Source organism: Poecile atricapillus, unplaced genomic scaffold (assembly GCF_030490865.1).
Source record: "Poecile atricapillus isolate bPoeAtr1 unplaced genomic scaffold, bPoeAtr1.hap1 scaffold_159, whole genome shotgun sequence".
In the NCBI taxonomy this organism is placed as follows: domain Eukaryota; kingdom Metazoa; phylum Chordata; class Aves; order Passeriformes; family Paridae; genus Poecile; species Poecile atricapillus.
In genome coordinates this window covers 19,096-42,249 of record NW_026709011.1, presented here as the reverse complement: position 1 = coordinate 42,249, position 23,154 = coordinate 19,096, and the positions used below count along the sequence as shown (strand labels likewise).

Genomic DNA, 23,154 nt, shown 5'->3' with positions numbered 1-23,154 from the left:
TGGGACGGGGGGGGGGCGGCTTTAGGGGGCCGGGACCCCCCAGGGGATCCCCCAGAGCCCCCCCGGGCCGGGGGGACCCCGAAACTGCGGGGGAGGGGGCTGGGGGCTGTGGGGGGAGGGAGAGGAACGGGAGCAGGGTGGGGAGAGGGAGGAAGAGGAGGAGGAGGATGGAAACGGAACAGGATGAAGGAAAAGGATGAGGATGATGAAGAGGAAAGAGCAGGACATGGAGGGAGGAAGGCCGTGGGGGAGTGGGGGCAGGAGGGGAGGGGGAAGAGGGCGAGGGGATGGGAGAATGAGGATGAGGAGGAGGCTGGGGACGGGAGGATGAGGAGGCGCAGGAGCGGGATGAAGAGCGGGGCTGCAGGACGAGGATGATGAGGAGGCACAGGAGCGGGATGAAGAGCGGGGCTGCAGGACGAGGACGGGGAGGTCGGGGGGAGGATGAGGAGGATGAGGATGAGGAGGCACAGGAGCAGGATGAAGAGCGGGGCTGCAGGATGAGGACGGGGAGGTCGGGGAGGATGAGGAGGATGAGGAGGGATGAGGATGAGGAGGGATGAGGATGAGGAGGATGAGGAGGATGAGGATGAGGAGGATGAGGAGGATGAGGATGAGGAGGCACAGGAGCAGGACGAAGAGCGGGGCTGCAGGACGAGGACGGGGAGGTCGGGGGAAGGATGAGGAGGAGGATGAGGATGAGGAGGATGAGGATGAGGAGGCACAGGAGCAGGATGAAGAGCAGGGCTGCAGGACGAGGACGGGGAGGTTGGGGGGAGGATGAGGAGGATGAGGATGAGGAGGCACAGGAGCAGGATGAAGAGCAGGGCTGCAGGACGAGGACGGGGAGGTTGGGGGGAGGATGAGGAGGATGAGGATGAGGAGGCACAGGAGCAGGATGAAGAGCAGGGCTGCAGGATGAGGATGATGAGGATGAGGAGGCGCAGGAGCAGGACGAAGAGCGGGGCTGCAGGACGAGGACGGGGAGGTCGGGGGAAGGATGAGGAGGAGGATGAGGAGGATGAGGAGGATGAGGAGGATGATGAGGGATGAGGATGAGGAGGCACAGGAGCGGGATGAAGAGCGGGGCTGCAGGACGAGGATGATGAGGGCTGAAGATGAGGAGGAGGCTGGGGACGGGAGGATGAGGAGGCACAGGAGCAGGATGAAGAACAGGGCTGCAGGACGAGGACGGGGAGGTTGGGGGGAGGATGAGGAGGGATGAGGATGAGGAGGATGAGGAGGGATGATGAGGAGGCTAGGGATGAGGAGGATGAGGAGGCACAGGAGCAGGATGAAGAGTGGGGCTGCAGGACAAGGAGGTTGGGGGGAGGATGAGGAGGATGAGGAGGATGATGAGGGATGAGGATGAGGAGGCACAGGAGCGGGATGAAGAGCGGGGCTGCAGGACGAGGATGATGAGGGCTGAAGATGAGGAGGAGGCTGGGGACAGGAGGATGAGGAGGCACAGGAGCGGGACGAAGAGCGGGGCTGCAGGACGAGGACGGGGAGGATGAGGAGGATGAGGATGAGGAGGCACAGGAGCGGGATGAAGAGCGGGGCTGCAGGACGAGGACGGGGAGGATGAGGAGGATGAGGATGAGGAGGCACAGGAGCAGGATGAAGAGCGGGGCTGCAGGACGAGGACGGGGAGGTCGGGGGGAGGATGAGGATGAGGATGAGGAGGGATGAGGATGAGGAGGGATGATGAGGAGGGATGATGAGGAGGCACAGGAGCAGGACGAAGAGCAGGGCTGCAGGACGAGGACGGGGAGGCCGGGGGGAGGATGAGGATGAGGATGAGGAGGGATGAGGATGAGGAGGATGAGGGGGGATGAGGAGGATGAGGAGGCACAGGAGCGGGATGAAGAGCAGGCCTGCAGGACGAGGATGATGAGGGCTGAAGATGAGGAGGAGGCTGGGGACGGGAGGATGAGGAGGCACAGGAGCGGGATGAAGAGCGGGGCTGCAGGACGAGGACGGGGAGGATGAGGAGGATGAGGATGAGGAGGCACAGGAGCGGGATGAAGAGCGGGGCTGCAGGACGAGGACGGGGAGGTCGGGGGGAGGATGATGAGGATGAGGATGAGGAGGATGAGGAGGGTGAGGAAGAGCAGGGCAGGGTGGAGGAAGGCGGCCGTGCTAACCGTGTCTCCCTGCTGCCGCCTCCGGGCCCTCTGGCCCTCACGTACCATTTGTATGATGGCGTCGGCCTCGGCCTCCAGCTGCCGGACGGCGGCCTGGATGCTGCCGGCCGCCCCCAGCCCCGCGGCGCCTGCGGGCACAGCGCGCTCAGGGGGGTCCTGGGGGGGTCTGGGGGGGTCCCAGGGGGTCTGGGGGGGGTCCCGGGGTGTCCCGGGGGGTCCCAGGGGGTCCCTGGATGCTGCCGGCCGCCCCCAGCCCCGCGGCGCCTGCGGGCACAGCGCGCTCAGGGGGGTCCTGGGGGGTCCCAGGGGGTCTGGGGGGGGTCCCAGGGGGTCTGGGGGTGTCCCGGGGGGTCCCAGGGGGTCCCTGGATGCTGCCGGCCGCCCCCAGCCCCGCGGCGCCTGCGGGCACAGCGCGCTCAGGGGGGTCCTGGGGGGGTCTGGGGGGGTCGGGGGGGGGTCCCAGGGGGGTCTGGGGGGGTCCCAGGGGGTCCCAGGGGTGTCCCGGGGGGTCCCAGGGCGTCCCTGGATGCTGCCGGCCGCCCCCAGCCCCGCGGCGCCTGCGGGCACAGCGCGCTCAGGGGGGTCCTGGGGGGTCCCAGGGGGTCTGGGGGGGTCCCAGGGGGGTCTGGGGGGGGGTCTCAGGGGGTCCCAGGGGAGTCCCGGGGGTGTCCCATGGGGTCTGGGGGGGGTCCCAGAAGGTCTGGGGGTGTCCCAGGGGGGTCCCAGGGAGTCCCAGGGGGTCTGGGGGTGTCCCAGGGGATCTGGGGGTGTCACAGGGGGTCCCGGAGGTGTCACAGGGGGTCTGGGGGTGTCCCAGGGGGTCCCGGGGGGTCCCGGGAGGTCTGGGGGGTCCTGGGGGTGTCCCAGGGGGTCCCGGGGGTGTCTCAGGGGGTGTCCCAGGGGGGGTCCCAGAGGGTCCCAGGGGATCTGGGGGTGTCACAGGGGGTCTGGGGGTGTCCCAGGGAGTCCCAGGGGGTCCCGGGGGTGTCACAGGGGGTCTGGGGGGGGTCCCAGGGGATCTGGGGGTGTCACAGGGGGTCCCACGGGGTCTGGGGTGTCCCAGGGGGTCCCAGGGGGGTCTGGGGGGGTCCCAGGGGGGTGTGGGGGTGTCCCAGGGGGGTCTGGGGGGGTCCCAGAGGGTGGGGGGGTCCCAGGGGGTCCCGGGGGTGTCACAGGGGGTTCCAGAGGGTCTGGGGGGGTCCCAGGGGGTCCCCGGGGGTGTCACAGGGGGTCCCAGAGGGTCTGGGGGGGTCCCAGGGGATCTGGGAGTGTCACAGGGGGTCCCAGAGGGTCCCAGGGGGTCCCAGGGGGTCTGGGGGTGTCCCAGGGGGTCCCAGGGGGTCTGGGGGTGTCCCCAGGGGATCTGGGAGTGTCACAGGGGGGTCCCAGGGGGTCCCGGGGGTGTCACAGGGGGTCCCAGGGGGGTCTGGGGGGGTCCAGGGAGTCTCAGGGGGTCTGGGGGGTCCTGGGAGGGTCTGGGGGTGTCCCAGGGGGGTCCCAGGGGGTCTGGGGGTGTCCCAGGGGGTCTGGGGGTGTCCCAGAGGATCTGGGGGTGTCACAGGGGGTCCCAGATGGTCACAGGGGGTCTGGGGGTGTCCCAGGGGGTCCCAGAGGGTCCCAGGGGGTCCCGGGGGGTCCCGGGGGTCCTCACCCAGCCGGCCGGGCTGCTTGGCCTTGCGGTGTGCCCGGCGCGTGTCGTCGCGCAGCTGGATGATGACCTGCAGCACGCGCAGGAAGAATCGCTGCGTCGACGTCTTGGAGGTCAGCACCGACATGGACGGGAGCTGCAGCTCCCGGCCCCCCAGCGCTCGCTTCTGCGACGCCACGATCACCACGCTCTCAGCCGTGTCAAAACTGCGGGGACACGGAGAGTGTGGGGCTGGAGGGGTGAGTGTGGGGCTGGAGGGGTGAGTGTGGGGCTGGAGGGGTGAGTGTGGGGCTGGAGGGGTGAGTGTGGGGCAGGAGGGGTCAGTGTGGGGCTGGGGCAGGGTCAGTGTGGGGCTGGGAGAGTGTGGGGCTGGAGGGGTGAGTGTGGGGCTGGAGGGGTCAGTGTGGGGCAGGAGGGGTCAGTGTGGGGCTGGAGGGGTGAGTGTGGGGCTGGAGGGGTCAGTGTGGGGCTGGGAGAGTGTGGGGCTGGGAGAGCGTGGGGCTGGAGGGGTGAGTGTGGGGCTGGGAGAGTGTGGGGCTGGGAGAGTGTGGGGCTGGAGGGGTCAGTGTGGGGCTGGAGGGGTGAGTGTGGGGCTGGAGGGGTGAGTGTGGGGCAGGAGGGGTCAGTGTGGGGCTGGAGGGGGCAGTGTGGGGCACGGAGAGTGTGGGGCTGGAGGGGTGAGTGTGGGGCTGGGAGAGTGTGGGGCTGGAGGGGTGAGTGTGGGGCTGGAGGGGTGAGTGTGGGGCTGGAGGGGTCAGTGTGGGGCTGGGAGAGTGTGGGGCTGGGAGAGCGTGGGGCTGGAGGGGTGAGTGTGGGGCTGGGAGAGTGTGGGGCTGGGAGAGTGTGGGGCTGGAGGGGTCAGTGTGGGGCTGGAGAGTGTGGGGCAGGATGGGTGAGTGTGGGGCTGGGAGAGTGTGGGGCAGGAGGGGGCAGTGTGGGGCTGGAGGGGTGAGTGTGGGGCTGGGCAGGGTCAGTGTGGGGCTGGGAGAGTGTGGGGCTGGAGGGGTGAGTGTGGGGCTGGAGGGGTGAGTGTGGGGCTGGAGGGGGCAGTGTGGGGCTGGAGGGGGCAGTGTGGGGCTGGAGGGGTCAGTGTGGGGCTGGGAGAGTGTGGGGCTGGGAGAGTGTGGGGCTGGGAGAGTGTGGGGCTGGAGGGGTCAGTGTGGGGCTGGGAGAGTGTGGGGCAGGGAGAGTGTGGGGCTGGAGGGGTCAGTGTGGGGCTGGAGGGATGAGTGTGGGGCTGGGAGAGTGTGGGGCTGGGAGAGTGTGGGGCAGGAGGGGGCAGTGTGGGGCTGGAGGGGGCAGTGTGGGGCTGGGTCAGTGTGGGGCTGGAGGGGTCAGTGTGGGGCTGGAGGGGTGAGTGTGGGGCTGGAGGGGTGAGTGTGGGGCTGGAGGGGTGAGTGTGGGGCTGGAGGGGTCAGTGTGGGGCTGGAGGGGTCAGTGTGGGGCTGGAGGGGTCAGTGTGGGGCAGGAGGGGTGAGTGTGGGGCTGGAGGAGTGAGTGTGGGGCTGGAGGGGTGAGTGTGGGGCTGGAGGGGTGAGTGTGGGGCAGGGTCAGTGTGGGGCTGGGGTCGGTGTGGGGCAGGGTGAGTGTGGGGCTGGAGGGGTCAGTGTGGGGCTGGAGGGCTCAGTGTGGGGCAGGGTCAGTGTGGGGCTGGGGCAGTGTGGGGCTGGGGTCAGTGGGGCCGAGGGGGGATCAGTGGGGCCCAGGGGGGGTCAGGAGGGTCAGTGGGGCTCAGGGAGGATCAGTGGGGCCCAGGGGGGGTCAGTGGGGCCCAGGGGGGATCAGTGGGGCCCAGGGGGGATCAGTGGGGCCCAGGGGGGATCAGGAGGGGTCAGGGGAGATCAGGAGGGGTCAGGGGGGATCAGTGGGGCCCCAGGGGGGATTCAGTGGGGCTCAGGGGGGGGTCAGTGGGGCCGAGGGGGGGTCAGTGGGGGTCAGTGGGCCCAGGGGGGATCAGTGGGGCCCAGGGGGGATCAGTGGGTCCCAGGGGGGTCAGTGGGGCCCAGGGGGGGTCAGTGGGGTCAGGAGGGGTCAGGGGGGGGTCAGTGGGTCCCAGGGGGGTCAGTGGGGCCCCAGGAGCCCCCCCAGGACCCCCGCAGTGCCCCCCACTCACCGGCTCTGCATCTTGCCCTTGAGTTTGGCGCTGGGGGGCTGCTCCTCGGGGAGCCCCTCGGGGGACGGAGCCTCGAGCTGGGCCCGGCGCTGCTGCTCCAGGTTGTACTCGCGGGAGCTCGGCCAGCAGCGTCCCTGGGGGGGGTGGGGGCACGGGCTGGGACCCCCCCCCTGACCCCCCCCGGGACCCCCAGCCCGCCCACCTGGGACCCCCACACTCATCTGCTGGCTCAGAGCCCCCCAGGACCCCTCCTCAGACCCCCCCTGTCACACAGGACCCCTCCCCAGGACCCCCCCTCTTACACAGGACCCTTCCTCAGACCCCTCCTCTCACACAGGACCCCTCCTCATACCCCCCCTGTCACACAGGATCCCCCCAGGACCCTTCCCCCAAACCCCTCCTCTCACACAGGCCCCCCCAGGACCCCCCCTGTCACACAGGACCCCTCCCCAGGACCCCCCCCTCTTACACAGGACCCCCCAGGACCCCTCCCCAGATCCCCCCTCTTACACAGGACCCCTCCCCAGATCCCCCCTGTCACACAGGACCCCCCCAGGACCCTCCCCAGGACCCCCCCCTCACCGATCTGGTGGCACAGGGCCCCCCCCAGGACCCCCCCAGGGACCCCCCCCTGTCACACAGGGCCCCCCCAGGACCCCCCCAGGACCCTCCCAGGACCCCCCCTCACCGATCTGGCGGCACAGGGCCCCCTCAGGACCCCCCCAGGACCCCCCACCCTCACCAATCTGGCGGCACAGGACCCCCCCGGGACCCCCCCAGGACCTACCCCCCCAGGACCCCCCCTCACCGATCTGGCGGCACAGGGCCCCCCCAGGCCCCCCCCAGGACCCCCCCTCACCGATCTGGCGGCACAGGGCCCCCCCCCCCAGGACCCCCCCTCACCGATCTGGCGGCACAGGGCCCCCCCCAGGCCCTCCCAGGACCCCCCCTCACCGATCTGGCGGCAGAGGGCCCCCCCAGGACCCCCCCAGGACCCCCCAGGACCCTCCCCAGGACCCCCCCTCACCGATCTGGCGGCACAGGGCCCCCCCCAGGACCCCCCCAGGACACCCCCGGGACCCTCCCCAGGACCCCCCCTCACCGATCTGGCGGCACAGGGCCCCACCAGGACCCCCCCAGGCCCTCCCAGGACCCCCCCTCACCGATCTGGCAGCACAGGGCCCCCCCCAGGACCCTCCCCAGGACCCCCCCTGTCACACAGGGCCCCCCCAGGACCCTCCCCAGGACCCCCCCTCACCGATCTGACGGCACAGGGCCCCCCCCAGGACCCCCCCAGGACCCCCCCTCACCGATCTGGCGGCACAGGGCCCCCCCCAGCTGCCGGGCCCCGCTGAGCAGCAGCCGCAGCACCGTGTCCCTCGTCCCCGCGTCCCCCCGCGACAGCTGCAGCAGGACATTGGCCGCGTCCTCCAGCCCCTCCTCCGAGCACGAGTGCGACGTCAGCACCTGGGGGGCGGCACGGGGGGGTTGGGGACACCTGGGGACCCCCGGGGACCCCCCCCTGCCCAGCCCAGCCCCCCCGGTACCTCCACGGAGAGCTGGAGCTGGCTCTCGGTCAGGCCCGTGGCCGCCAGCCGGGGGTCGGGGCCGCCCTCGGGGACCTTGGCAGGGGACTTGGAGCTCTTGGCAGGGGCTGGGGACAGCGGGGACACGGCGGTGGGGTGGTGGCAGTGGGGGGGGGAGATGCCACCGAGGCCATCGCCCCCAACGCCGTGCCCTGTCCCTGTCACCGCGTCCCATCCCTGTCCCCATCCCCCTGTCCCTCTATCCCTGTCCCCATGTCCATCCCTGTCCCTGTCACCGCGTCCCATCCCTGTCCTATCAATGTCCTGTCCCTGTCCCTGTCCCTGTCCTGGATCCCAATCCTCGCGTGCCAGCCCTGTCCCTGTGTTCCTGTCCCTGTGTCCCCATCCCTGTCCCCCTGTCCCTGTCCCCCTGTCCCTGTCCCCATGTCCATCCCTGTCCCTGTCACCGCGTCCCATCCCTGCCCGATCAATGTCCTGTCCCTGTCCCCGTCCCGGATCCCAATCCTCACGTGCCAGCCCTGTCCTTGTCTTCCTGTCCCTGTGTCCCCATCCCTGTCCCCACGTCCATCCCCATCCCCCTGTCCCTCTATCCCTGTCCCCGTGTCCATCCCCCTGTCCCTGTCCCCCCTGTCCCTGTGTCCATCCCCCTGTCCCCATCCCCACGTCCATCCCCATCCTCCTGTCCCTCTATCCCTGTCCCCATGTCCATCACCGTCCCTGTCCCTGTCCCCCTGTCCCCATGTCCATCCCTGTCCCTGTCTCCCTGTCTCCATCCCTGTCCCTGTCCTCCTGTCCCTGTCTCCCCTGTCCCCGTGTCCATCCCCCTGTCCCCATCCTCCTGTCCCCATCCCCATGTCCATCCCTGTCCCTGTCCCCCCTGTCCCTGTGTCCATCCCCCTGTCCCTGTCCCCGTCTCCATCCCTGTCCCTGTCCCCCTGTCCCCATCCCCCTGTTCCTGTCCCCATGTCCATCCCTGTCCCTGTCCCCCCTGTCCCCATGTCCATCCCCCTGTCCCTGTCCCCCTGTTCCCTCCGTCCCTGTCCCCCTGTCCCCCTGTCCCCATCCCCCTGTCCCTGTCCCCATGTCCATCCCTGTCCCTGTCCCTGTCCCCATGTCCCTGTCCCCACTCACCCGTGGCTCCTCCGGCCGTGCCGGCTCCGCCGCCTCCGTTCCCGCCCTGTCCCGGGGGGCTCCCGGGCGCTGCGGCCGCCCCCGATGCCCCCGATGCCCCCGAGGTGGCCGCGGTGGCCCCCCCGGCGGGCGGGGCGGGCGCGGGGGGGGCGGGGGCTCCGTTCTGGGGCGCTGCCCCCCCCTCGCCGGCCTTGCCCCCCTCGGGGAGGGCGATGGAGATGAGGGAGAGGAGGCGCAGCAGCTTCTCGGTGAGGAGGGGGCTGCGGCGGATGACGCCGTGGCTCAGCATGTTCATCAGCTGCCCCAGCGGCGACGCCTCCAGGCCCCCCCCCGGCCGCCTCGGGCTCGGGGCCCCCCCCCGCCGCCCCCCGCCCGCGCCGAGCCCTTGCCCTTGCGGCTCACGTTCATGTTGTCCAGCTTGACCAGCAGGTCCCAGAAATCGGTGGACAGGGAGCCCGACTGGGGGGGCAGGGCCGGGGAGGGGGCGCTGGAGGGGGGGGGGAGGGGGCGGGGGCGCCGGGGGGGTCTGGGGGGGTGGTGGGGGAGGGCAGGGGCTGCCCCCGGATTTGGGGGGGCCGCGGTCGCGCTCCGGGTCGGCACCGGGGTCTCGGCCTCGCTGTTGGGTGAAGTGGCTGGGGAAGACCTGGGGGGGGGGGAGGGGGGTAAGGGGGGGTCAGGGGGTGCCGATGACCCCCCCCAAACACCCCCAAGTCCCGGGGGGCCTCAGTCACCCCCAGGTTTTGGGGATCCCCCCCCCGCCCCAAGGTGATGCTCCCTGTGCCACCGGAGTGACCCCAAGTGTGGGGAGGGGTCCCCATTGTGCCCCCCCAGGTGTGTGGGACCCCCAGCTCCCCCATGGAATGTTCCAGCACCCCCCACACCCTTCCCCAGTGACCCCAAAACATCCTGGTGCCCCCCAAACCCCCCCAGGAGCCCCCCAGGAGCCCCAGCTCCCCCATGGAATGTTCCAGCAGCCCCCCACACCCTTCCCCAGCGACCTCCAGAGGCCCCCAGTGACCCCAAAACATCCTGGTGCCCCCCAAAACATCCCAGTGCCCCCCAAACCCCCCCAGGAGCCCCCCAGGAGCCCCAGCTCCCCCATGGAATGTTCCAGCACCCCCCACACCCTTCCCCAGCGACCCCAAAACATCCTGGTGTCCCCCAAACTCCCCCAGGACCCCCAGTTCCCCCATGGAATGTTCCAGCACCCCCCACACCCTTCCCCAGTGACCTCCAGAGGCCCCCAGCGACCCCAGAACATCCCGGTGCACCCCAAAACATCCCAGTGCCCCCCAAAGCCCCCCAGGACCCCCAGCTCCCCTATGGAATGTTCCAGAACCACCCACACCCTTCCCCAGTGACCCCAGAACATCCCCGTGCCCCCCAAAACGCCCCCGGTGCCCCCCAGGACCCCCAGCTCCCCCATGGAATGTTCCAGCAGCCCCCCACACCCTTCCCCAGCGACCTCCAGAGGCCCCCAGCGACCCCAGAACATCCCGGTGCCCCCCAAAACGCCCCCAAACCCCCCCGGTTGCCACGGTTGCCCACCTTGGCCAGCTGGATGAGCGTGTCCAGCACGTGCCGGCACACCACGGGCGCGGCCTGCGGGTGGATGTGCACGGCGGAGCCGGCGGCCGCCGCGTGTTTCTCCGTGTGCTTGCGGCCGGGCGCGCGCTGGATCTGGAAGATGTTGGTGCGGCAGCCCAGCGCCGCGTCCATCGACACCGACAGCCACGAGAGCTGCCCGGAGCTGCGCGATTCCATGCGGTGCAGCAGCTCCAGCCCCCGCGGTTCCGCCGCCGCCGCTGCCGCTGATGAGCCGGGCCCGGCGCGGCTCCCGGCGCGGCCCCGCGGCCGCTCCTCGGCGCCCGGCGCGGGGGTCCCGCGGGGGCTCTCCAGGCACAGCTCGCTCTCGCTGCTGCGCTGCAGGATGGACAGGAGGCTGCGCACCACCCAGCCCCGCGTGGGCGCGTGGTAGCAGAGGTTGCGCAGCACCCGGTGCAGCCGGCTCGTGTTCAGCTTGGGCTCGTCCACGAACAGCAGCACCAGCAGGCACGACAGAGCCTCGTGGTCCAGCAGCAGCCGCCCACGGAGCCGCAGGAGGCTGTCCACGCTGCTGCCCGCTGGCCTGGAGGGTGAGTGACCCCAGAGTGACCCAAAGTGACCCCAAACTGACCCCAAACCAACCCCAAACTGCCCCAAACTGCCCTGTCCACGCTGCTGCCCGCTGGCCTGGAGGGTGAGTGACCCCAGAGTGACCCAAAACTGCCCCAAAACTGACCCAAAACTGACCCAAACTGCCCCAAAACTGACCCCAAAGTGACCCCAAACTGCCCTGTCCACGCTGCTGCCCGCTGGCCTGGAGGGTGAGTGATCCAAACTGCCCTAAAACTGCCCCAAAACTGCCCCCAAAGTGACCCCAAACTGACCCCAAACTGCCCTGTCCACGCTGCTGCCCGCTGGCCTGGAGGGTGAGTGACCCCAAAGTGACCCCAAAACTGACCCCAAACCAACCCCAATCCGCCCTGTCCACGCTGCTGCCCGCCGGCCTGGACAGTGAGTGACCCCAAAGTGACCCCAAAGTGACCCCAAACTGCCCCAAAACCGACCCCACACAGAGCTGGACAACCCCCCCGGCCCCTCCAGCCCCACTGAGCCCCACTGACTCCCCCCCAGCCCCAATGAGCCCCCCATCCCCCCCAGCCCCCCAGCCCCACTGAGCCCCCCCAGCCCCCCCATGAGCCCCCCCAGCCCCCCATAGCCCCCCCCCAGCCCCACTGACCTGCTGTGGGTGCCGGTGCCCCCCATGTGGAAGGTGCCCCCCCTCTGCACCGCCAGCCGCGTGTACTGAACACCCCGGTTCCCACTGAGGCGGCTGGTGAACGCTGCGGGGACAGGGACAGGGGGGACAGTGTCACCCGTGGGGACAGGGACAGGGGTGTCACCCGTGGGGACAGGGACAGCGGGGACAGTGTCACATGTGGGGACAGGGACAGGGACAGCGGGGACAGGGGTGTCAGCCGTGGGCACAGGGACGGGGACAGGGGTGTCACATGTGGGGACAGGGACAGCGGGGACAGGGATGTCACCCGTGGGGACAGGGACAGGGGTGTCACCCATGGGGACAGGGACGGGGACAGCGGGGTCACATGTGGGGACAGGGACAGCGGGGACAGGGATGTCACCCGTGGGGACAGGGACAGGGGTGTCACCCGTGGGGACAGGGACAGTGGGGTCACATGTGGGAATGGGGACAGGGACAGGGGTCACACAGAGGGGTCAGGGGTCACACAGAGGGGTTGGGGGTCACACAGAGGGGTCAGGGGTCACACAGGGGGGTTGGGGGGCACACAGGGGGGTTGGGGGTCACTCAGGGGGGTCGGGGGGCACTCAGAGGGTCACACAGGGGGTCAGGGGTCACTCAGGGGGGATCAGGGGGCACACAGGGGGGTCAGGGGTCACACAGGGGTGTCGGGGGTCACTCAGGGGGGTCAGGGGGCACACAGGGGGGTCAGGGGTCACACAGGGGTGTCGGGGGTCACACAGAGGAGTCGGGGGTCACTCAGAGGGTCACACAGGGGGGTCAGGGGTCACACAGAGGGGACAGGGGTCACTCAGGGGGTCAGGGGTCAGCAGGCCGGGCCCCCCCTCACCGGGGCTGCGCAGGATGGCCGAGAGCGCCGAGGTGCTGGAGTGGCCGAAGAGCCGCTCGTGCATCAGCTGCCGCTGCCGCGCCTCCTGCTCGCGCCGCAGCGCCTGCGCCTCGGCCGCGATGTCCGGCGGCATCACCGCCAGCACCGAGTCCTCCATGTCCTCCAGCACCGAGCGCCGCAGCTCCGACGGCAGCGTCTGGATGAACGTCACCGGGTCCATGGGAGCGTCCGAGCCCGTGGCCTGAGCCAGCTCCCGACGCTGCTGCTCCGCGCGCTGCTGGGCCAGGACCTGCGGACACGGGAGAGAGGTGGGGACAAGGGACACAGCTGGGGACACACCTGGGGACACACCCACACAGGGGACACACAGGGGACACACCTGGGGACACACCCACGGGGACACGCCCAGGGACACACCCTGAGACCACACCCACACAGAACCACACCCAGAGCCACACCCTGATGCACACACCCACAGAGACCACACCCCACAGAGGCCACACCCACAGAGGCCACACCCCACAGCCCCACCCACCCACAGCCCACCCACCCCCAGCCCCACCCACCCCCAGCCCCACCCACCTCCTCCTGGATGGCCGGGGGCAGCGCCGCCAGGAACTCGGGGCTGACCTCGGTGAGGCCGGGATTGGGCACCACGGGCGGGGCGGGGCTGGCGGCGGGCGGGGCCCGGGCGGGCGGGCGGATCCCCAGCTGGTTCTGCAGCACCTCCCGCCGGATGTCGTCCGGCAGCGCCGCCAGGAACGACGGGTCCACGCCCTCGGGGAGGCTGATCCCTGCAGGCACCGCGGGGACGCGTTGGGGACACCCCAGGGAACCGCCTGGAGCCCTCAGGGACCCCCAAAACCTCCCCAGGGACCCCAAAACCTCCCCAGGGACACCAAACCACCCCAGGGACCCCCAAAACATCCCCAGGGACACCCAAAACATCCCCAGGGTCACACAGAACCTCCCCAGGGACACCAAAACCACCCCAGGGACACCCAGAACCTCCCCAGGGACACCAAAACCACCCCAGGGACCCCAAAACATCCCCAGGGACCCCCAAAACCTCCCCAGGGACACCCAGAACCTCCCAGGGACACCAAAACCTCCTCATGGACACCCAAAACCTCCCCAGGGACACCCAGACCACCCCAGGGACACCCAAAACCTCCTCAGGGACCCCAAAACCACCCCAGGGACACCCAAAACCTCCCCAGGGACCCCAAAACCTCCCCAGGACACCAAAACCACCCCAGGGACACCCAAAACATCCCCAGGGACACCCAGAACCTCCTCAGGGACACCAAACCACCCCAGGGTCACCAAAACCACCCCAGGGACCCCCAAAACCTCCCCAGGGACCCCAAAACCTCCCCAGGGACCCCCAAAACCTCTCCAGGGACCCCCAAAACCTCCCCAGGGACACCCAAAACCTCCCCAGGGACCCCAAAACCTCCCAGGGACACCCAGAACCCCCTCAGGGACACCAGAACCTCCCCAGGGACACCAAAACCTCCCCAGGGACACCCAAAACCTCCCCAGGGACCCCAAAACATCCCCAGGGACCCCAAAACATCCCAGGGACACCAAAACCACCCCAGGGACCCCCAAAACCACCCCAGGGACCCCAAAACCTCCTCAGGGACACCCAGAACCTCCTCAGGGACCCCAAAACCTCCACAGGGACCCCAAAACCTCCCCAGGGACCCCCAAAACCCCTGGGGCGGATGGGAGATTGTGGAGGGTGACAGAGAACACCAGGGGTGACACTGAGAGGACACAGGGGGTGGCACTGAGGGGACACTGGGTGGCACTGAGGGGACAGGGGGTGGCACTGAGGGGACACTAAGGGGACACAGGGGGTGGCACTGAGGGGACAGGAGGTGACACTGAGGGGACACAGGGGGTGGCACTGAGGGACAGGAGGTGGCACTGAGGGGACAGGAGGTGACACTGAGTGACCAGGGGGTGACACTGAGTGACCAGGGGGTGACACTGAGTGACCAGGAGGTGGCACTGAGGACACAGGGGTGGCACTGAGGGGACAGGGGTGGCACTGAGTGACCAGGAAGTGACACTGAGGGGACAGGGGGTGGCACTGAGGGGACACAGGGGGTGGCACTGAGGGGACACAGGGTGGCACTGAGTGACCAGGGGGTGGCACTGAGGGGACACAGGGGTGGGTGGCACTGAGGGGACACAGGGTGGCACACAGGGGTGGCACTGAGGGGACACAGGGGGTGGGTGGCACTGAGGGGACACAGGGGGTGGCACTGAGGGGACACTGAGGGGACACAGGGGGTGGCACTGAGGGGACACAGGGGGTGGCATTGAGGGGACACTGAGGGGACAGGAGGTGGCACTGAGGTGACACAGGGGACACAGGGGGTGGCACTGAGGACACAGGGGTGGCACTGAGGTGACACAGGGGACACAGGGGTGGCACTGACCGGCCAGCGGATCCTCCTCCTCGCTGCTGGTGGACGGCAGCGGCTCCTCCAGGATCCCCCTGGAGTCGGCCCCGGAAATGGCCCCGGCCGAGTCCCGGGTGGACGAACTCTCCGAGGATGAGGCCGGGGGGGAGCTGGGGGGACACGGGGAGGACACGGGGGGGACATGGGGGGGACATCCCGGAGCGGTGACATCACTGGGGGGGGTGGACACCCCCCCTCCCCTCCCCTCCCCCCGCGGCGAGGGGCGGCTCTCACCTGTCGTCAGGAGGCTGAGCGGCGTCGGGGGGCGCGGGAGGGGGTCCCTGGGGGGTCCCGGGGGGGTTCTGGGGGGCTGTGGGGGCAGGGGGAGCCCCCCCAGACTCCTCCAAGGTGCAGGAGGCCAAACTCGAGGTGTCCATGGGGGACCCCTCCAGTTGGCTGCTCACGGCCGTCAGCGCGTCCGAGTCCTCCGCCCGCTCCGGGGACAGCGACGCTGCAGAGGGGGGGGGGGACAGGACACTGGAGCCCCCCCAAATCCGGGGACGCCCCCTCCCCACCCCAAAACAGAGAGAAAAACCCCCCCGGGGGTGGGGGATCCCCCAAAAACCCCCCCAAAAACCCCCCAGCACTTACTGATGGTGGGGGCGGGCGACAGCTCCATCTGAGTGGCCTCGGCGTCCTGGGGGGGTCGCCCGGGCCCCCCCTCTTCGTGCTCGGGGGGCTGGGGGGGGCGAGCGGGATTTGGGGGGCTCCCGGGGGGGGGTCTGGGGGGGTCGGCGTCGGTTCCAGCATCACCAGGGTCCGGTGGGGACCGGGAGGGGGGGTCTCTCCCGCGGTCCCGCTGTGTTCTGGGGGAGGGGGGGGTGGGACACACGCAGGGATCAACATTGGGGGGGGGGGGGGGGAGCCAGAAATCTGGGAGCCCCCCCCTCCCCTCCCCCGCACCCCAAAACCTCCCTTTATCCCCATTTTGGGGGATCCCGGATCTGCAGCTGCGCCCTAAAATGGGTGGGGGGTCCCCAGTGGGGATGGGAGAGGTTCTGGGGGGAGGAGACAATTTTGGGGTGGGGGAGGAACAAACAATTTTGGGGTGGGGGGATCCACAGAGAACCCACCCCCCCCCTAGAGCTGAACCCCCCCAAATCCCATCAACCAAACCCCTGAATCTCCCCATAACCCCCTCAAGAGTAAAACCCCAAAAACCCCTTGAAACCCCCCAAAAAAACCTCCAGATTTCCCCAGGTGAGCCCCGCCCCCCTCCTGGACGCGAGGGTGGGGTGAGGGGACCCCCCAGGACCCAGGACCCCCCGGGACCCCCCTGGGACCCCCAGGACCCCCCGGGACCCCCCGCTCGGCGGCGCGCGCCGCGCGAGGAAGACAGTAGAATGTATAGTTATCTCCAGCCGGGGGTGTGACCCTCCAACTATACAATCTACTACCTCAGCCCGCGCGGCGCCAGCTCCAGGGGGGGATTCGGGGGCTTTTTTGGGGGGGGTCCGGCCGCTGGAAGGGTTTTGGGGGGGGGTCCGGGGGGGGGATTTACCTGGGGGGGCGACGTCGGCCGAGGCGGGGCCGGCTTTGGACGCCGCGTCCTGCGGGAGATGGAAAGGTGGGGAGGGGGGGGATGGATGGAGGGGGGAGATCTCCCCACGCCCCCCCAGGGAGGTTTTGGGGGGGTTTTTGGGGGGGTTTTTGGGGGTCTCTCACCTGGGCCTCGGGACCCTCCTTGTCCTCGGGGCCGCGCTCGGCGCCTTTGGCCTCGTCCTCGGCCGCCTGGCGCCGGCGCTTCTCGCGCCGCTCGTCCAACTCCTCGTCCCGCAGCGCCTCCAAACGCGCCAGGATCGGCACCTTCACCACTGGGGGGGACATTGGGGGGGTGAGGGACCCCCAGGATCGGCACCTTCACCACTGGGGGGTGAGAGACCCCTGGGATGGGCACCTTCACCACTGGGGGGGACATTGGGGGGGTGAGGGACCCCCAGGATGGGCACCCTCATCACTGGGGGGTGAGGGACCCCCGGGATGGGCACCTTCACCACTGGGGGGACCCCCAGGATGGGCACCCTCATCACTGGGGGGGATTTGGGGGGTGAGGGACCCCTGGGATGGGCACCTTCACCCCTGGGGGTGAGGGACCCCCAGGATGGGCACCTTCACCACTGGGGGGGACATTGGGGGGCTGAGGGACCCCCAGGATGGGCACCTTCACCACTGGGGGGTGAGAGACCCCGGGATGGGCACCCTCACCACTGGGGGGTGAGAGACCCCCGGGATGGGCACCCTCATCACTGGGGGGGAGATTTGGGGGGGTGAGAGACCCCCGGATGGGCACCCTCACCACTGGGGGTGAGGGACCCCCGGGATGGGCACCCTCATCACTGGGGGGGAGATTTGGGGGGGGTGAGGGACCCCCGGGATGGGCACCTTCATCACTGGGGGATGAGGGACCCCCAGGATGGGCACCTTCACCACTGGGGGGGAGATTTGGGGGGTGAGAGACCCCCAGGATGGGCACCTTCACCACTGGGGGGGACATTGGGGGGTGAGGGACCCCCGGGATGGGCACCTTCACCACTGGGGGGTGAGAGACCCCCGGGATGGGCACCTTCACCACTGGGGGGACATTGGGGGTGAGGGACCCCCGGGATGGGCACCCTCATCACTGGGGGGTGAGAGACCCCCAGGATGGGCACCCTCATCACTGGGGGGTGAGGGACCCCCAGGATGGGCACCCTCATCACTGGGGGGGACATTGGGGGGGTGAGGGACCCCCGGGATGGGCACCTTCACCACTGGGGGGGAGATTTGGGGGGTGAGGGACCCCCGGGATGGGCACCCTCATCACTGGGGGGTGAGGGACCCCCAGGATGGGCACCCTCATCACTGGGGGGTGAGAGACCCCGGCACCTTCACCACTGGGGGGGAGATTTGGGGGTGAGGGACCCCCGGGATGGGCACCCTCACCACTGGGGGGGAGATTTGGGGGTGAGGGACCCCCAGGATGGGCACCTTCACCACTGGGGGGTGAGAGACCCCGGCACCTTCACCACTGGGGGGTGAGAGACCCCCGGGATGGGCACCTTCACCACTGGGGGGGAGATTTGGGGGGGTGAGGGACCCCCGGGATGGGCACCCTCATCACTGGGGGGGTGAGAGACCCCCGGGATGGGCACCTTCACCACTGGGGGGTGAGAGATCCCCGGATGGGCACCTTCACCACTGGGGGGGGATTTGGGGGTGAGGGACCCCCGGGATGGGCACCTTCACCCGTGGGGGGGGATTTGAGGGTGAGAGACCCCCAGGATGGGCACCTTCACCACTGGGGGGGACATTGGGGGGTGAGAGACCCCTGGGATGGGCACCTTCACCACTGGGGGGGACATTGGGGGGTGAGGGACCCCTGGGATGGGCACCTTCACCCCTGGGGGGGATTTGGGGGTGAGAGACCCCCAGGATGGGCACCTTCACCACTGGGGGGTGAGAGACCCCCAGGATGGGCACCCTCATCACTGGGGGGGATTTGAGGGTGAGGGACCCCCGGGATGGGCACCTTCACCACTGGGGGGGACATTGGGGGGGTGAGGGACCCCCAGGATGGGCACCTTCACCCCTGGGGGGGACATTGGGGGGGTGAGGGACCCCCAGGATGGGCACCTTCACCACTGGGGGGTGAGAGACCCCCGGGATGGGCACCTTCACCACTGGGGGGGATTTGGGGGGGTGAGAGACCCCAGGATGGGCACCTTCACCACTGGGGGGGGGATTTGGGGGGGTGAGGGACCCCCGGGATGGGCACCCTCATCACTGGGGGGTGAGGGACCCCCAGGATCGGCACCTTCACCACTGGGGGGTGAGAGACCCCCGGGATGGGCACCTTCACCACTGGGGGGGGGATTTGGGGGTGAGAGACCCCCGGGATGGGCACCTTCACCACTGGGGGGGTGAGAGACCCCCGGGATGGGCACCTTCACCACTGGGGGGGACATTGGGGGGGTGAGGGACCCCCGGGATGGGCACCTTCACCCCTGGGGGGGGATTTGGGGGGTGAGGGACCCCCGGGATGGGCACCCTCATCACTGGGGGGGAGATTTGGGGGTGAGGGACCCCCGGGATGGGCACCTTCACCACTGGGGGGTGAGGGACCCCCGGGATGGGCACCTTCACCCCTGGGGGGGTGAGGGACCCCCGGGATGGGCACCTTCACCACTGGGGGGCACATTGGGGGGTGAGGGACCCCCAGGATGGGCACCCTCATCACTGGGGGGGTGAGAGACCCCCAGGATCGGCACCTTCACCACTGGGGGGGAGATTTGGGGGGGTGAGGGACCCCCGGGATGGGCACCTTCACCACTGGGGGGTGAGAGACCCCCAGGATGGGCACCCTCATCACTGGGGGGTGAGAGACCCCCGGGATGGGCACCCTCATCACTGGGGGTGAGGGACCCCCGGGATCGGCACCTTCACCCCTGGGGGATGAGAGACCCCCGGGATGGGCACCTTCACCACTGGGGGGGGATTTGGGGGGGTGAGGGACCCCTGGGAAGGGAAGGAGGGAGGGGCGAGGCTGCTGGTGGGTCTGGGGGCTGCCCGGGGGTCTCACCGGACACGCAGTCGTGCATGCTCTCGGCGTCCAGGACCTTGCACTCCTCGGTCCAGCGCGTCAGGGCCGTGGGGATGCTGGACAGGGTCCCTGCAGGGGGGGGCACGGGGGGGCTTTGGAGGCTGCAGAGGCCACGCCCCCCCCCCCCCCGTGGACCACGCCCACCTCAGCCTCACCTGCCTGGCTGTGGGACCCCCCCCATATCCCCCCCTGTGCCCCCCACTCCCCTCCCTGGCTGTGGGACCCCCCCATATCCCCCTGTGCCTCCCACAACCCCTATATCCCCCCATATCCCCCAGTGCCCCCCACTCCCCTCCCTGGCTGTGGGACCCCCCAATGCCCCCCATGCCCCCCACTCCCCTGCCTGGCTGTAGGACCCCCCTGTGCCCCCCACAACCCCCAATCCCCCCCGTGCCCCTCACTCCCCTCCCTGGCTGTGGGACCCCCAATCCCCCCTGGAGCCCCCCACTCGCCTGCCTGGCTGTGGGACCCCCCAATGCCCCCGTGCCCCCTGGTGCCCCCCACTCCCCTGCCTGGCTGTGAGACCCCCTGTGCCCCCCACTCCCCTCCCTGGCTGTGGGACCCCCCCATATCCCCCTGTGCCTCCCACTCCCCTGCCTGGCTGTGAGACCCCCTGTGCCCCCCCACTCGCCTGCCTGGCTGTGGGACCCCCCCCCATATCCCCCTGTGCCCCCCACTCCCCTCCCTGGCTGTGGGACCCCCCAATGCCCCTGTGCCCCCCACTCCCCTCCCTGGCTGTGGGACCCCCGGTGCCCCCCACTCCCCTCCCTGGCTGTGGGACCCCCGGTGCCCCCCACTCCCCTCCCTGGCTGTGGGACCCCCGGTGCCCCCCATTCCCCTCCCTGGCTGTGGGACCCCCCAATGCCCCCCGTGCCCCCCACTCCCCTCCCTGGCTGTGGGACCCCCCGATGTGCCCCTCACATCCCTCATGTCCCCCCCAGTACCCCCCATGTCCCCCCCACTCCCCTGCCTGGCTGTGGGACCCCCCCGTGCCCCCTGTGCCCCCCACTCCCCTGCCTGGCTGTGAGACCCCCTGTGCCCCCGTGCCCCCCAATGCCCCCTGTGCCCCCCACTCCCCTCCCTGGCTGTGGAACCCCCCCGTGCCCCCCACTCCCCTGCCTGGCTGTGGGACCCCCCAATGCCCCCCATGCCCCCCACTCCCCCCAGTGCCCCCCGTGCCCCCCACTCGCCTGCCTGGCTGTGGGACCCCCCGGAGCCCCCCACTCGCCTGCCTGGCTGTGAGACCCCCCAATGCCCCCCGTGCCCCCCACTCCCCTCCCTGGCTGTGAGACCCCCCGTGCCCCCCACTCGCCTCCCTGGCTGTGGGACCCCCCTGTGCCCCCCGTGCCCCCCACTCCCCTGCCTGGCTGTAGGACCCCCCTGTGCCCCCCACAACCCCCAATCCCCCCCGTGCCCCTCACTCCCCTCCCTGGCTGTGAGACCCCCCGTGCCCCCCACTCGCCTGCCTGGCTCCCCGCGCTGCCCTGCTCGTGGAAGAAGTCGTCCAGCAGTTCATCGTCGGAGCGGGCGATGATGTGAACGTCCTCGTTCCCCACCAGCAGCCGCGCGCGGCCCCGGCTCTGCAGCGGGAGGCTGCTGCTCAACTGCAGGATGTCTGCGGCTGCAGAGGGGCCCAGGAGCCTGCAGGGGGGCACAGAGGGGTCAGGGGGTGTTTGGGGGGGCTGTGAGACCCCCAGGGGGTGTTTGGGGACCCCCAGGGGGTGTTTGGGGATCCCCCGGCTCTGCAGCGGGAGGCTGCTGCTCAACTGCAGGATGTCTGCGGCTGCAGAGGGGCCCAGGAGCCTGCAGGGGGGCACAGGGGGTCACAGGGGGGCACAGGGGTGTTTGGGGGGTCACAGGGGGTGTTTGGGGATCCCCAGGGGGTGTTTGGGACCCCCCGGCTCTGCAGCGGGAGGCTGCTGCTCAACTGCAGGATGTCTGCGGCTGCAGAGGGGCCCAGGAGCCTGCAGGGGGGCACAGGGGGGTCACAGGGGGGTCAGGGGGTGTTTGGGGGCCTGTGAGACCCCCAGGGGGTGTTTGGGGATCCCTAGGGGGTGTTTGGGGACCCCCCCCAGCCCCACTGCTGCTCAACTGCAGGATGTCTGCGGCTGCAGAGGGGCCCAGGAGCCTGCAGGGGGGTCACAGGGGGGTCAGGGGGGTGTTTGGGGGGGCTGTGAGACCCCCAGGGGGTGTTTGGGGATCCCCAGGGGGTGTTTGGGGGGGGTTGGGGGTGTTTGGGGACCCCCCTGTTGGGGGTGTTTGGGACCCCCCAGCCCCACTGCTGCTCAACTGCAGGATGTCTGCAGCTGCAGAGGGGCCCAGGAGCCTGCAGGGGGGCACAGGGGGTGTTTGGGGGGGCTCTGGGACCCCCAGGGGGTGTCTGGGGGAGCTGTGAGACCCCAGGGGGTGTTTGGGGATCCCCAGGGGGTGTTTGGGGACCCCCCAGCCCCACTGCTGCTCAACTGCAGGATGTCTGCGGCTGCAGAGGGGCCCAGGAGCCTGCAGGGGGGTCACAGGGGGTCACAGGGGGGTCACAGAGGGGTCAGGGGTGTTTGGGGGGCTGTGAGACCCCCAGGGGGTGTTTGGGGGGGTTTGGGGGTGTTTGGGGACCCCCCCAGCCCCACAGGGTGACGTTGCTGCTCGGCTGCAGGATGTCGAGGGGCCCAGGAGCCTGGGGAAGGGTCAGGGGAGTAAATGGGGGCGTTGGGGGGCTCAGGGGGTCTCAGACCCCCGGGAGGGGCTGTGGGACCCCAGGGAGGGGCTGTGGGACAAGCCCAGGGGTTGTGGGTGACCCGAGGGGCTCTGGTGACCCCAAATGAGCTCTGGGTGACCCCAAATGACCTCTGGGTGACCCCAAATGATCTCTGGGTGACCCTGAGGGGCTCTGGTGACCCCAAATGATCTCTGGGTGACCCCAAATGATCTCTGGGTGACCCCAAATGATCTCTGGTGACCCCAAATGATCTCTGGATGACCCCAAGGTGCTCTGGATGACCCCAAATGATCTCTGGGTGACCCCAAATGATCTCTGGGTGACCCCAAATGAGCTCTGGATGACCCCAAATGAGCTCTGGGTGACCCCAAATGAGCTCTGGGTGACCCCAAATGAGCTCTGGGTGACCCCAAGGTGCTCTGGGTGACCCCAAATGACCTCTGGCCACTCCCCGTCGCGGTCACTCACCGCTGCAGGATGAGGGGGGGGTTTGGGTGTTCCCAGGGGAGCTCTGGGTGACCCCAGATGAGCTCTGGGTGACCCCAGGGGAGCTCTGGGTGACCCCAAGGTGCTCTGGATGACCCCAAATGATCTCTGGGTGACCCCAAATGATCTCTGGGTGACCCCAAGGGGCTCTGGGTGACCCCAAATGATCTCTGGGTGACCCCAAATGAGCTCTGGATGACCCCAATGAGCTCTGGGTGACCCCAAATGATCTCTGGGTGACCCCAAATGAGCTCTGATGACCCCAAGGGGCTCTGGGTGACCCCAAATGATCTCTGGGTGACCCCAAATGAGCTCTGGGTGACCCCAAGGTGCTCTGGGTGACCCCAAGGTGCTCTGGGTGACCCTGAGGGAGCTCTGGATGACCCCAAATGATCTCTGGGTGACCCCAAATGAGCTCTGGGTGACCCCAAATGATCTCTGGATGACCCCAAATGACCTCTGGCCACTCCCCGTCGCGGTCACTCACCGCTGCAGGATGAGGGGGGGGGTTTGGGTGTTCCCAGGGGTGCTCTGGTGACCCTGAGGGGCTCTGGGTGACCCCAAATGATCTCTGGGTGACACCAAATGAGCTCTGGGTGACCCCAAATGATCTCTGGGTGACACCAAATGAGCTCTGGGTGACCCCAAGGTGCTCTGGGT

At 69.7% G+C, this 23,154-nt stretch overlaps 1 protein-coding gene across 1 annotated transcript in view; it reads right to left on the bottom strand.

Moving 5' to 3' along the window:
- The window catches only part of LOC131574224 (E3 ubiquitin-protein ligase HUWE1-like), a gene marked incomplete at its 5' end in the record, with an annotated part of 52,559 nt that overhangs the window by 10,488 nt on the left and 18,917 nt on the right, over positions 1-23,154 (bottom strand). The window contains 22 exon segments of the mRNA XM_058828641.1: positions 322-493; positions 1,470-1,754; positions 1,976-2,275; positions 3,799-4,001; positions 5,909-6,021; positions 6,023-6,042; positions 7,219-7,375; positions 7,456-7,562; positions 8,587-8,943; positions 8,946-9,045; positions 9,104-9,229; positions 10,135-10,714; positions 11,369-11,471; positions 12,240-12,528; positions 12,822-13,033; positions 14,693-14,826; positions 14,951-15,167; positions 15,308-15,522; positions 16,218-16,270; positions 16,382-16,530; positions 19,275-19,364; positions 20,758-20,936. Coding sequence (XP_058684624.1) covers positions 322-493; positions 1,470-1,754; positions 1,976-2,275; positions 3,799-4,001; positions 5,909-6,021; positions 6,023-6,042; positions 7,219-7,375; positions 7,456-7,562; positions 8,587-8,943; positions 8,946-9,045; positions 9,104-9,229; positions 10,135-10,714; positions 11,369-11,471; positions 12,240-12,528; positions 12,822-13,033; positions 14,693-14,826; positions 14,951-15,167; positions 15,308-15,522; positions 16,218-16,270; positions 16,382-16,530; positions 19,275-19,364; positions 20,758-20,936 — 4,161 coding nt within the window.